General features: G+C 49.2%; 2 protein-coding genes across 2 annotated transcripts; one reads left to right on the top strand and one right to left on the bottom strand.

The window, feature by feature from the left end:
• Positions 1 to 1464: 1464 nt before the first annotated feature.
• Positions 1465 to 4926, bottom strand: TMEM234 (transmembrane protein 234). Its single transcript, XM_058856415.1, has 5 exons — positions 4890 to 4926; positions 3628 to 3779; positions 2570 to 2636; positions 2195 to 2287; positions 1465 to 1755 (listed from the first exon to the last, which is right to left on the bottom strand). Exons 1-5 carry the CDS (start codon positions 4900 to 4902, stop codon positions 1694 to 1696), a joined length of 387 nt encoding a protein of 128 aa, XP_058712398.1. The 5' UTR covers positions 4903 to 4926; the 3' UTR covers positions 1465 to 1693.
• Positions 4927 to 4956: 30 nt separating this feature from the next.
• EIF3I (eukaryotic translation initiation factor 3 subunit I) lies at positions 4957 to 11407 on the top strand. Its single transcript, XM_058856412.1, has 11 exons — positions 4957 to 5029; positions 5237 to 5329; positions 5413 to 5500; positions 7070 to 7135; positions 7635 to 7784; positions 8143 to 8270; positions 9441 to 9551; positions 9847 to 9936; positions 10370 to 10443; positions 10640 to 10732; positions 11039 to 11407. Exons 1-11 carry the CDS (start codon positions 5027 to 5029, stop codon positions 11118 to 11120), a joined length of 978 nt encoding a protein of 325 aa, XP_058712395.1. The 5' UTR covers positions 4957 to 5026; the 3' UTR covers positions 11121 to 11407.
• The last annotated feature ends 105 nt before the right edge of the window (positions 11408 to 11512 follow it).

Here is an 11512-nt window from a genome sequence, read left to right as displayed (position 1 = left end):
TCTGGGAATTTTCTCCTGGGGCAGAGCCAGGAAAGGACCTGGTGCTTTGTCAATTCCTTCAGCTCAGGGATGTTCCAGGTCCCTCAAAAAAGGGACTTTCCACGTGGTGCTGTGGTTCCCTGACCCCTGTGTGGACACTGCAGATGTGGATCCTTCTGGAATTATTTCTACTCTTTGGGAATAAAACAAACAAACAACTTTTCCTGATGCTAAACCTGTTCCTGCCTGGCTTCCTGATTTCTCCTGGACAGAGCCAGGTGGCTCCATGGCTGAGGGTTTATCCACAACAGGACAGGACTTTTGGGACTTCCCAGACAATGACAGGGGGGTGGCAGCACCTGAGGGGACACGAGCTGCTGATCCATCAATCCTGATGGGAACCTGGTGCCTGCTCCTGGATGAAATCCTGGAGGATTAAAGATCCCTGTGCTTCCTGGTGCTCTGAGGGTGTTGGATGTGGCCACAGCTTCCTGCTGCTGGGTTTGCACCCATGGAAACTGGGCTGGGCTCAGCAGGGAGGGCTTGGGGTGGTCAGGGGGTGCTCAGGAGGGTTTGGGGTGGTCAGGAAGGTGGTCAGAGGAGTTTGGGGTGGTCAGGGGGGTGGTAAGAGGAGTTTGGGGTGGTCAAGAGAGTTGTCAGAAGGATTTGAGTGGTCAGGAGGGCTTGGGGTGGTCAGGGGGGTGGTCAGGAGGGTTTGGGGTGGTCGGGAGGGTTTGGGGTGGTCAAGAGAGTTGTCAGAAGGATTTGGGTGGTCAGGAATGTGGTCAGAGGAGTTTGGGGTGGTCAGGGGGGTGGTCAGAGGAGTTTGGGGTGGTCAGGAGAGTTGTCAGAAGGATTTGGGTGGTCAGGAGGGTTTGGGGTGGTCAGGAGGGTTTGGGGTGGTCAAGAGAGTTGTCAGAAGGATTTGGATTGTCAGGAGGGTTTGGGGTGGCTGGAAGGGTTTGCTCTGGGCTTGGCAGAAGGGTTTGTGCTCAGTGAGGGGCTGGTTGAAGGGTTTTGAGATGGTTGAAGGGTTTTGAGATGGTTGAAGGGTTTTGGGATGGTTGGAAGGGTTTTGGGATGGTTGGAAGGGTTTTGGGATGGTTGAAGGGTTTTGGGATGGTTGGAAGGGTTTTGAGATGGTCAGAAGGGTTTGTGCTCAGTGAGGGGCTGGTTGAAGGGTTTTGGGATGGTTGGAAGGGTTTTGGGATGGTTGAAGGGTTTTGGGATGGTTGGAAGGGTTTTGAGATGGCTGGAAGGGTTTGTGCTCAGTCAGGGGCTGGTTGAAGGGTTTTGGGATGGTTGAAGGGTTTTGGGATGGTTGGAAGGGTTTTGGGATGGTTGGAAGGGTTTTGGGATGGTTGAAGGGTTTTGGGATGGTTGGAAGGGTTTGTGCTCAGTGAGGGGCTGGTTGAAGGGTTTTGGGATGGTTGAAGGGTTTTGGGATGGTTGAAGGGTTTTGGGATGGTCAGAAGGGTTTGGGGTAATCAAAAACCCATCAGTGCCAGGAGGTCACACTGGATGATTTATTCACCATCTATTATCCCTCCAAGTGCTGAACAGGACAAATTTAACCACGAAACAGCCACCAAAAATCCCTTAAGGCACGGAATTGTCTGTCCTTGCACCCTGGAGCTCAGGGATCCATGGATTTTGCCATCCCAAAAGGATGAGCCATCAGGGGAGGCGCCTTGGGTCAGGTTCTGCTGCTCCCTCAGGACCCAGCCAGGCACAGGGAGACTCCCAGGATGGTGAGCAGCATTCCTGCCACAGCTCCTGTGGGAATTAACAGAGATAAACTGGGAATCTGCCTCAAACAACAACCTCCAGCTGCTTTTCCTGGAGTTTTAAACTTTCCAATGTCCTGCTTTTTCCTGAGCAGGGCAGGTTGACATTTGGGGGGTTTTGCACCACTCCTTTTCCATGGCATTTTATTCAGTGTTTCTCTCCTGGCTAAATATCCCCTGAGGGAAAAGCTTAAGCCTATAAACTCTTTCAGCACAAAACAGCCAGTTCTGGCTTTAAGTTCACCAACCCTGCCCAAAAATCTGTTTTAATTCCCTTTCAGGTCCTGCAGCCAAAGCTGCTGCACCCCAGTTCAAGCCTTGTGGGGTGTTTGGTGTCTTCAGAGCCTCCACATTATAAATCAAATCAAAACAAAATCTCAATCAAATAAAAGGTGATTTCTTGAGGAAATGCTTGAAGTGGGACTCACTTTTCCCACCGATGTCCTCTCCCAGGATTTTCCCAGTCACCAACGTCACAATCAAAGCCAGGGAGTTGCAGAGTGGGACTGCCAGGGACAGGTCTGAAATGCAAGTTTCAAGTGGAGAAATTCACTTTATTTGTAATTATTTGTAATTATTTATTTGTAATTTTTTATTATTTATTTATTTGTTTGTTTGTTTATTTATTTTTTATTTATTTTTTATTTATTTTTTATTTATTTTTTATTTATTTGTATTATTTATTTGTAATTATTTGTAATTATTCCAAGGGAGCTGCTTGGTGTTTGGCCGAGTCACCGACCCACAGCGCTGATCCTGCCAAAATCTCATAAACCCCCAAAAAAAAAGCAGCAGGAACTGACCTGTGGAGGCCAAGGTGAGGTAGAAGAGGAGGGATCCAGCCTGGTTGAGCAGGAAGGGCAGCAGGTACTGCAGGAGAACACAAAGCTGCTCTGAGCTCCCCAAATGGGGATCCCAGTGAGCTCATCCCAGCCAAAGGATGCAGGGAATGACAGGAAAAGGTCTCAGTTCTGCACAGGAGGAGCAGAGCAGTGGGAATAAACAGCCCAAGGAATGAGGGATTGTGGATATTGAAGCTGCAGGAAGGATGGCAGGGAATGGCAGTGTGAAAAACGAGGTTCACATAATTTTTATAGAATTTAAAAGTTTAATAGAAAGACAATTAGGAGAAAAAAATAAAGTGTACAGATAGGGCCGGGTGTCTCTGCATTCACCTCACTGACAAAGGATTGTCCCTTAAAAACAGAACCCTGCTCCAGATCCATAAATTCTCATACATATCCATAAATTCTCATACATATTCATAAATTCTCACACATATTCATAAATTCTCACACATATCCATAAATTCTCACACATATTCAGACATTCTCACACATATTCAGACATTCTTCTTAGGATCTTTGGTGTTTTTCTGTTTAGTTTTCTCTTGCCCCCTTCCCAATAGATCAATCCTCTTGGCACCACCGAGATTTACATTCCCTGATCCCAGAAATGCAATAAATTCCTCCCCCAGAGTTCTGGTCACTGCTGTCCTCATCTGGATAAGATAATTTACAAATGCAGGAGTTCTCTGGCTATTTTTTTCCTCAGTCCTTGGTTTATACAACCAAAAGCAATTTTTATTTTAATACTATGCCATAGCCTAACATATTTGTATTATACCACTATTTCTAAATTTCATCAGTAACAGAAATATAGAAAACTATATTAACCCAACAAAATTTCTCATTCTTATACACATAACATTCATTTGAATATTTGCCAAAAGCCAGCAATATAAAATGTATCTATAATGTAGATATAATGTATAATGTATAATGTATAATGTATAATGTATAGTGTATAATGTATAATGTATAATGTATAGTGTATAATGTATAATGTACCAGGGGCTCACCTTGGGGCTGAGGATGAGGAAGCGCAGCTCGGTCAGGAGCTGCCGCAGGCGGCCCCGGCCCCGCGGCCGCTCGGTGCCCGCCGCTGCCGACCGGAGGAACGGGCTGGAGGCACCCCAGAGAGCGGCCACCAGCGCCAGAGCCACCGCCTGTGCTGGGGGACACCGGGATCAGCACCGGGACACCGGGATCAGCACCGGGAACATCCCCCGGGAATACCGGGATCACCGGGATCAGCACCGGGACACCGGGATCAGCACCGGGATCAGCCCCGGAACACCGGGATCAGCACCGGGAACAGCCCGGGAACAGCACCCGGGAACACCGGGATCAGCCCCAGAGCCACCGCCTGTGCTGGGGGACACCGGGATCAGCACCGGGACACCGGGATCAGCCCCCGGGACACCGGGATCAGCACCGGGATCAGCCCCCGGGAACACCGGGATCAGCCCCAGAGCCACCGCCTGTCCTGGGGGACACCGGGATCAGCACCGGGAACAGCGGGATCAGCACCGGGAACACCGGGATCAGCCCCAGAGCCACCGCCTGTCCTGCGGGACACCGGGATCAGCACCGGGAACACCGGGATCACCCCCCGGGACACCGGGATCACCCCCCGGGACACCGGGATCAGCACCGGGATCAGCCCCGGAACACCGGGATCAGCCCCAGAGCCACCGCCTGCCCTGCGGGACACCGGGATCAGCACCGGGACACCGGGATCACCCCCCGGGACACCGGGATCAGCACCGGGATCAGCCCCGGAACACCGGGATCAGCCCCAGAGCCACCGCCTGCCCTGCGGGACACCGGGGTCAGCACCGGGAACATCCCAGAACACCAGGATCAGCACCGGGACACCGGGATCAGCGCTGTGACACCGGGGTCAGCACCGGGAACAGCACCGGGAACACCGGCATCACTCTCGGAACACCGGGATCACCGTCCTGGAACACCGGGATCATCCTCGGAACACCGGGATCTCCTCGGGAACACCGGGATCTCCCCCAGAACACCGGGATCACTCCGGGAACACCGGGAAGTGTCCAACGCCACACGGAGCTCGGAGCAGCCCGGGGTGCTGCCGCTGTCCCTGCCCACGGGACTGGATCATCCCTAAATTCCTTCCCAAGCCAAAGCACTCCATGCTCCCATCCCTCCCAGAAGAGCCCGACCCCCTCCCACCCCCTCAGAGCCCCCCAGCCATTCCCAGTCCCCCCCATTCCCAAACAAATCCCCCCCGCCGCCATCACTCTCCCCTCACCCACGGTCGCCATGGCAACGCCGCTGCACTTCCTGGTTTCCCCGGAAGCCCGTTGCGTTGCCGTGGAAACAGTGACGCATTTCCGCCGCGCCGCCGCCAACCCGGAAGTGCCGCCCTCAGCCCTCAGCGTGGCCGCCATGGTGAGCGCGGGGTCGCCACAGGCGCGGCGGCCGCGATTTGTGGTCGCCACCGATGATTTATCGGCTCCAAACCCCCGCTCCGCGGCTCCTGGGCGTGGGGAGGCGGGTTGGCCGCCTCAGTAGCCCGCAGCGGGGGTCGCGCTGGCCCCCCGGGCTCACCCCCCTTTCCCTGCCCTCACTCATTAATTATTTAATCATTAATTGCAGAAGCCCATCCTGCTGCAGGGCCATGAGCGCTCCATCACTCAGATCAAATACAACCGCGAGGGAGACCTGCTCTTCACCGTGGCCAAGGATCCCGTGAGTGTTCCCCAGCTTCGCTAATTAACGCGGCCTAATTAAGGCGCTGATCATTAATTTTAATCATTTTTTTCTCTCCTCAGATTGTCAATGTTTGGTATTCGGTGAATGGGGAGAGGTTGGGAACCTACAATGGGCACACGGGAGCTGTGTGGTGTGTGGATGCCGACTGTATCCTTTAATGCCAAAAAACGCTTTAATTCCATATTTTAGTGTCTGATTCCCGCTGATTCCTCCTCATTTTCCTCCCAAAAAACAGCTTTTAACTCTTCTGCTGCCTCTTCTTTCCCCATCTTTTGGCTGTTTTTGCTGCCTTGCTGAGATTTGGGGAGATTTTCCACGGGCAGCAGGGACAGGAGCGTGGCAGAGTTGTTTAAATGCACAAAACTGAGCCTTTTATTTCAAATTTCATCGGAAAACCTTGGGCTGTGTTGCCTTTCCTGGGATAGATTTTTGCCCTTTTAAAGGGCAAGTATTTAATTAAAAATTTAATTATTAAATTATTAATTTATATATTATATTATACTATATTATATTATTAATTATATTATATTAAAATTATATTACAATATTAATTACAATGTAATATATTATATTATATATATTATTAATTATATTATTGTTAATATAGTATTAATAATATTATAATATTGTAATATATTACATTATATATTATTAATTATATATTATATTATATTATATATAATTTTATATATTGTATAATATATGATATAATATAATATAATATAAATTATATTTTGTATTATATTGTATTATATTGTATTATATTATTAATTATATTATAATATTCTTTACAATATAATATATTATATTATTAATTATATTATATATAGTATTAATTATATTATATTATAATATTATAATATGTGACATTTTATATTATTAATATTATAATATATTACAATAGATTATAATATAATCTATATTATATATAATTTTATATATTGTATAATATATAATATAATATAAATATTGTATTATATTATATTATATATATGTTATATAAAATCTATTGATAAAATTTATAATTTATATCTTACATGATTATATATAAACATAGATATATAATTTAATTATATTTTTATTTATGTTTATATATAAACATACAACTAAAATACAAATTATGTAAAATACATTTATTGCCTATAACAGCATATAATATATTAATTTTCTTTAATTTAAAAGGGGTTTTAAAAGTACCTTTTTAATCTGGTGCAGAAACATTCTCTGAGATTTCCAGCCTGGGGAATTTGGGGCTGAGATTCCCAACCAGGGGAATTTGGGGGTGAGGAATTTGGGGCTGAGATTCCAAACCTGGGGAATTTGGGGCTGAGATTCCCAATCAGGGGAATTTGGGGATGAGATTCCCAATCAGGGGAATTTGGGGATGAGATTCCCAGCCAGGGGAATTTGGGGCTGAGATTCCAAACCTGGGGAATTTGGGGGTGAGGAATTTGGGGCTGAGATTCCCAGCCAGGGGAATTTGGGGCTGAGATTCCCAACCAGGGGAATTTGGGGCTGAGGAATTTGGGGCTGAGATTCCCAACCAGGGGAATTTGGGGGTGAGGAATTTGGGGATGAGATTCCCAACCTGGGGAATTTGGGGCTGAGATTCCCAACCAGGGGAATTTGGGGCTGAGATTCCCAACCAGGGGAATTTGGGGCTGAGATTCCCAACCAGGGGAATTTGGGGCTGAGATTCCCTAACTGATGGCCCAGGGGACACCAGGCACGTCCTCACCGGCTCTGCAGACAACAGCTGTCGGCTCTGGGACTGTGAGACAGGTGAGGCCATTCCCAAATTCCCCGTGGGGACACGGCTGTGACACCTCCTGAGCCTGGGGGACATCCCAGGCTGGGAGAATCCCGAGAGGAGAAGCTCCAGGGAGAGCTCAGAGCCCCTTGCAGGGCCTGCAGGGGCTCCAGGAGAGCTGGAGAGGGGCTGGGGACAGGGGATGGAGGGACAGGACACAGGGAATGGCTTTGAACTGCAGGAATGGGTCGGTGTTGGGAAGGAATTCTTCCCTGGGCGGGGCTGGGAAGGAATTCCTGGAGAATCTGCAGCTGCCTCATCCCTGGAAGTGTCCCAGGCCAGGCTGGAGCCACCTGGGATAGCGGGAAGTGACCCTGCCCAGGGCTGGGTGAGCTTTAAATCCCTTCCAACCCAAACCAATCCATGAGAAAAGCTGGAAGAGCCTCCAGCGATTCCTGAGTGGGTCACCAGCCCCTCCCACCATCCCTGCCATCATCTCCCCTCCTTTCCCTCTTTTCCCACCCATCCCAGGGAAGCAGCTGGCCCTGGTGAAGACCAGCTCAGCTGTGAGGACGTGTGGCTTTGACTTTGGAGGGAACATCATCATGTTCTCCACGGATAAGCAGATGGGATACCAGTGCTTCGTCAGCTTCTTCGACCTGCGGGACCCCAGCCAGATCGGTGAGGGCACACATTTCACAATCCCAGAATAGTCTGGGGACAGCCTGAAATCCCACCCCATTCCCATGGGCAGGGATTCCTTCCCCTCTCCCAAATTGCTGGAACACTTCCAGGGATGGAACAGAGATGGTTCCCTAAAAAAATCACTTTGTTAAAGGGCTGGAAGTGGTTGGGGGTGATCACATCAGCACAATTCCCCCCCTCAGATCCCTGGAAATCTGAGCTCCACAAATAAAAATTACAAAGGAATCCACCCTGGAAATGCTGGAAAAGCCCAAAGCCAAGCTGAGCACGGGACATGAAAGGATAAATGCTGGATCCAGTCCCTGTGGGATTGTCTGATTCCTCCTTCCCACAGAGAACAACGAGCCCTACATGAAGATTCCCTGCAGCGACTCCAAGATCACCAGCGCCGTGTGGGGCCCCCTCGGGGAGTTCATCATCGCTGGCCACGAGAATGGGGAGCTCAACCAGTTCAGTGCCAAGGTCAGGGCCTGGGGGAGGCTGGAGCATCATTCCCAGCGGGATCAGGGCTGGAATGTGGGATTTGGGGCTCCAAACAGCAGCTCCAGCAAAGGGTAATTAAAATGTGAGGCTCCCCTGAGCGAGGCTGGGAGTGACACAGCACAGAGATGTGAAACTGAATCCATCTCTAAATTCCCTTCCAACCCAAAGGATTCCAGGGTTCTATTCCATGCTCTCCCAGGTTGTTTTGAATGAGGAAATCACTTCCCAGCTCCCTGAAAACTCTTTTTCCTCTCCTGTTAAAATTCGAGGCTCCCCTGGGTGAGGCTGGGAGTGACACAGCATAGAGACATGGAACTGAATCCATTCCTAAATTCCTTCCAACCCAAGGCATTCCAGGATTCTATTCCATGATCTCTGAGGTTGTTTTGAGTGAGGAAATCACTTCCCAGCTCCCTGGAAACTCTTTTTCCTCTCCTGTTAAAATTCGAGGCTCCCCTGAGTGAGGCTGGGAGTGACACAGCATAGAGACATGGAACTGAATCCATTCCTAAATTCCTTCCAACCCAAGGCATTCCAGGATTCTATTCCATGCTCTCCCAGGTTGTTTTGAGTGAGGAAATCACTTCCCAGCTCCCTGGAAACTCCTCTTCCTCTCTCCTGTTAAAATTCGAGGCTCCCCTGAGTGAGGCTGGGAGTGACACAGCACAGAGATGTGAAACTGAATCCATCTCTAAATTCCCTTCCAACCCAAAGGATTCCAGGATTCTATTCCATGTTATTTTTAATGAGACTTCCCAGCTCCCTGAAAACTCCTCTTCCCTGTTAAAATATGAGGCTCCCCAAGCAAAGCTGGAAGTGACACCTCAGTGCAGGGGTGTGGAGCTGAACCCATTCCTAAATTCCCTTCCCAGCCAAAGGATTCCAGGATTCTATTCCATGATCTCCCAGGTTGTTTTGAGTGAGGAAATCACTTCCCAGCTCCCTGGAAACTCCTCTTCCTCTCTCCTGTTAAAATTCGAGGCTCCCCTGAGTGAGGCTGGGAGTGACACAGCACAGAGATGTGAAACTGAATCCATCTAAATTCCCTTCCAACCCAAGGCATTCCAGGATTCTATTCCATGATCTCCCAGGTTGTTTTGAGTGAGGGAATCACTTCCCAGCTCCCTGAAATTGTCTTTTCCCCTCCAGTCAGGGGAGCAGCTTTCCAATATCAAGGAGCACACCAAGCAAATCAACGACATCCAGACCTCCCGGGACATGACCATGTTCATCACTGCTTCCAAGGATAACACAGCCAAGGTGAGCTTTTCCTGGAGATTTCCTGGCAGGATCTCTGCTCAGAGGGAGGGTTTTGCTCCTTGGGAACGTTCAGTGAGAAAGGTGAGGTGCTAAATGAACAGCCAGGCATTGAAAACGGAATATTTTGGGATTTCAGTAGAACATTTGCAGTTTGCCACCTCTGGAAGGCAAAAAAATTTCCCTTTTTGGGGGGATATTTTTTGGGATTTGAACTTGGAGAGGGAACATCCAACCAGGTAAGGCCCAGCAGCTGGAGCTGTGTGAATTAATTGATGAATTTCTCCTTTTTTTGCAGCTCTTTGACTGCACATCCCTGGAGCACCTGAAGACGTTCCGGACGGAGCGGCCGGTGAATTCTGCTGCCCTTTCCCCCATTTTTGACCATGTAAGGATGAGTTTCCTCAGGGTGTCACTAATCCTGGGATTTCTGCCTTGGGAGTGCTGCCAGTCCAGCCTAAAACCAGGACTCTGCAATGAGCCTGGGCAATTTTGCTAGGTCTGGCACCGGGAACAAAATTTTTGTGTCCTCTGGTCAAATGTGTCAGGGAGGTGGGAATTCCTCTGAGGACTCTGGGAATTCCTCTGAGGATTGATGGATTTGTGGGATTAGTGGGAAGTGCTGGAGGTTGTCCCCACCCTTGGAGCTGTCCAGGAAACCTCTGGACCTGGCCCTCACTGCTCTAAACTGGTTTTGAGGTGGGGATCAATGTTGGGCTGGATCTTGGCGGTCTTTTCCAACCTCGGTGATCCCAGGATTCCCGAAATCCCAGCGGGAAGCACTGAAGGGTTGTGATTTCCCTGGTTTCTCTTCCCTGCAGGTGGTGCTGGGTGGAGGGCAGGAAGCCATGGATGTGACCACAACCTCCACCAGGATTGGCAAATTCGAGGCCAGGTTGGTCCTTTCTCTTCTCGGGGCCAAATCCTCCCCAGAGCACTCCTGACATTCCCAAGGATTGCATTTCCCTTTCTTCCTTTCTTTTGGCAAGTTGGCAGTGCTGGAGAAGCCCTTGAGTTTTGTTTATTTTTTTAAGAATTCCATGGTTTTGTCCCTTCTGGGCTTGTGACAATTGAAATCTTCCTCCTGCCAGGTTCTTCCACTTGGCTTTTGAGGAGGAGTTTGGCAGAGTCAAGGGACACTTTGGGCCCATCAACAGCGTTGCCTTCCACCCTGATGGGAAGAGGTGAGAGGCTCCCTGGGGATCCTGCAGTGTCCCAGTCCACCCAGTCCCACTTTTTAATTGGGGTATGACCAGACTGACGGGATTTCTGTGGTGGGAATGGAACCAGCACCTCAATTCTCCCATTTGGAGGGCTTCCCTCACGCCCTGCCCCACACTTCGGCCACATCACTGATCTGTTTTTTCCCCTTTGTAATTCCTGAATCAGTTTCAGGAGGGGGTGGTGAGGCCAGACTTCCCAGTCTTTGCTCCCAGCAGCATTCCTGACTTTCCCTGACATTCCCTGACTTTCCCTTTTCCTCCCTGCAGCTACAGCAGCGGGGGTGAGGATGGCTACGTCCGCATCCATTACTTCGATCCCCAGTACTTCGAGTTCGAGTTTGAAGCCTGAAGGAGAATTTCCCTCTCCTCTCCTCTTCTTTTCCCTTCTCCAACCCCTTTCCCAGTCCATGGGCTCCACCAGGACTGTTGGAAAGGCCTGGAGCTTTTCTTGGCAGTGCTTTTGGGGGCTGTGGGAAGTTGGGGAGTGGGAACTTGAGCAGCTCCAAAGGGCAGGAATGGCTTTTACTGGAAGAAGAGTGAAGGGAACTGGGTTGGCTGCCTGCCTGCTGGGCATATTTATAAATCAGGGGAAGGGAAAAAAACCAGGAAATAAATAGAAATCTTTTCTAAACACAAGGAAAAGCACCTCTGTGGGGTTTTTTTTTTAGTTATTTCTTTTTCCTATCTGGAGCAAGGTTAACCCAAGGACTTTGTTTTCCCAGCTCTGCTGTCAGTGCTTTG

This window comes from Poecile atricapillus, chromosome 24, assembly GCF_030490865.1.
Source record: "Poecile atricapillus isolate bPoeAtr1 chromosome 24, bPoeAtr1.hap1, whole genome shotgun sequence".
In the NCBI taxonomy this organism is placed as follows: domain Eukaryota; kingdom Metazoa; phylum Chordata; class Aves; order Passeriformes; family Paridae; genus Poecile; species Poecile atricapillus.
The sequence above is the reverse complement of the archived record's forward strand: the minus strand, read 5'-3'. Positions and strand labels throughout refer to the sequence as shown.

Excerpts from the sequence above, each read along its gene's own strand:
- EIF3I (XM_058856412.1), top strand. Across the intron at positions 7,136-7,634 it reads GCTCTGGGACTGTGAGACAG|GGAAGCAGCTGGCCCTGGTG; the intron begins GTGAGGCCATTC and ends CACCCATCCCAG. Across the intron at positions 9,552-9,846 it reads CCAAGGATAACACAGCCAAG|CTCTTTGACTGCACATCCCT; the intron begins GTGAGCTTTTCC and ends CTTTTTTTGCAG.
- TMEM234 (XM_058856415.1), bottom strand. Across the intron at positions 2,288-2,569 it reads CCTCACCTTGGCCTCCACAG|ACCTGTCCCTGGCAGTCCCA; the intron begins GTCAGTTCCTGC and ends CTTGCATTTCAG. Across the intron at positions 1,756-2,194 it reads AGAGGACATCGGTGGGAAAA|GAGCTGTGGCAGGAATGCTG; the intron begins GTGAGTCCCACT and ends TAATTCCCACAG.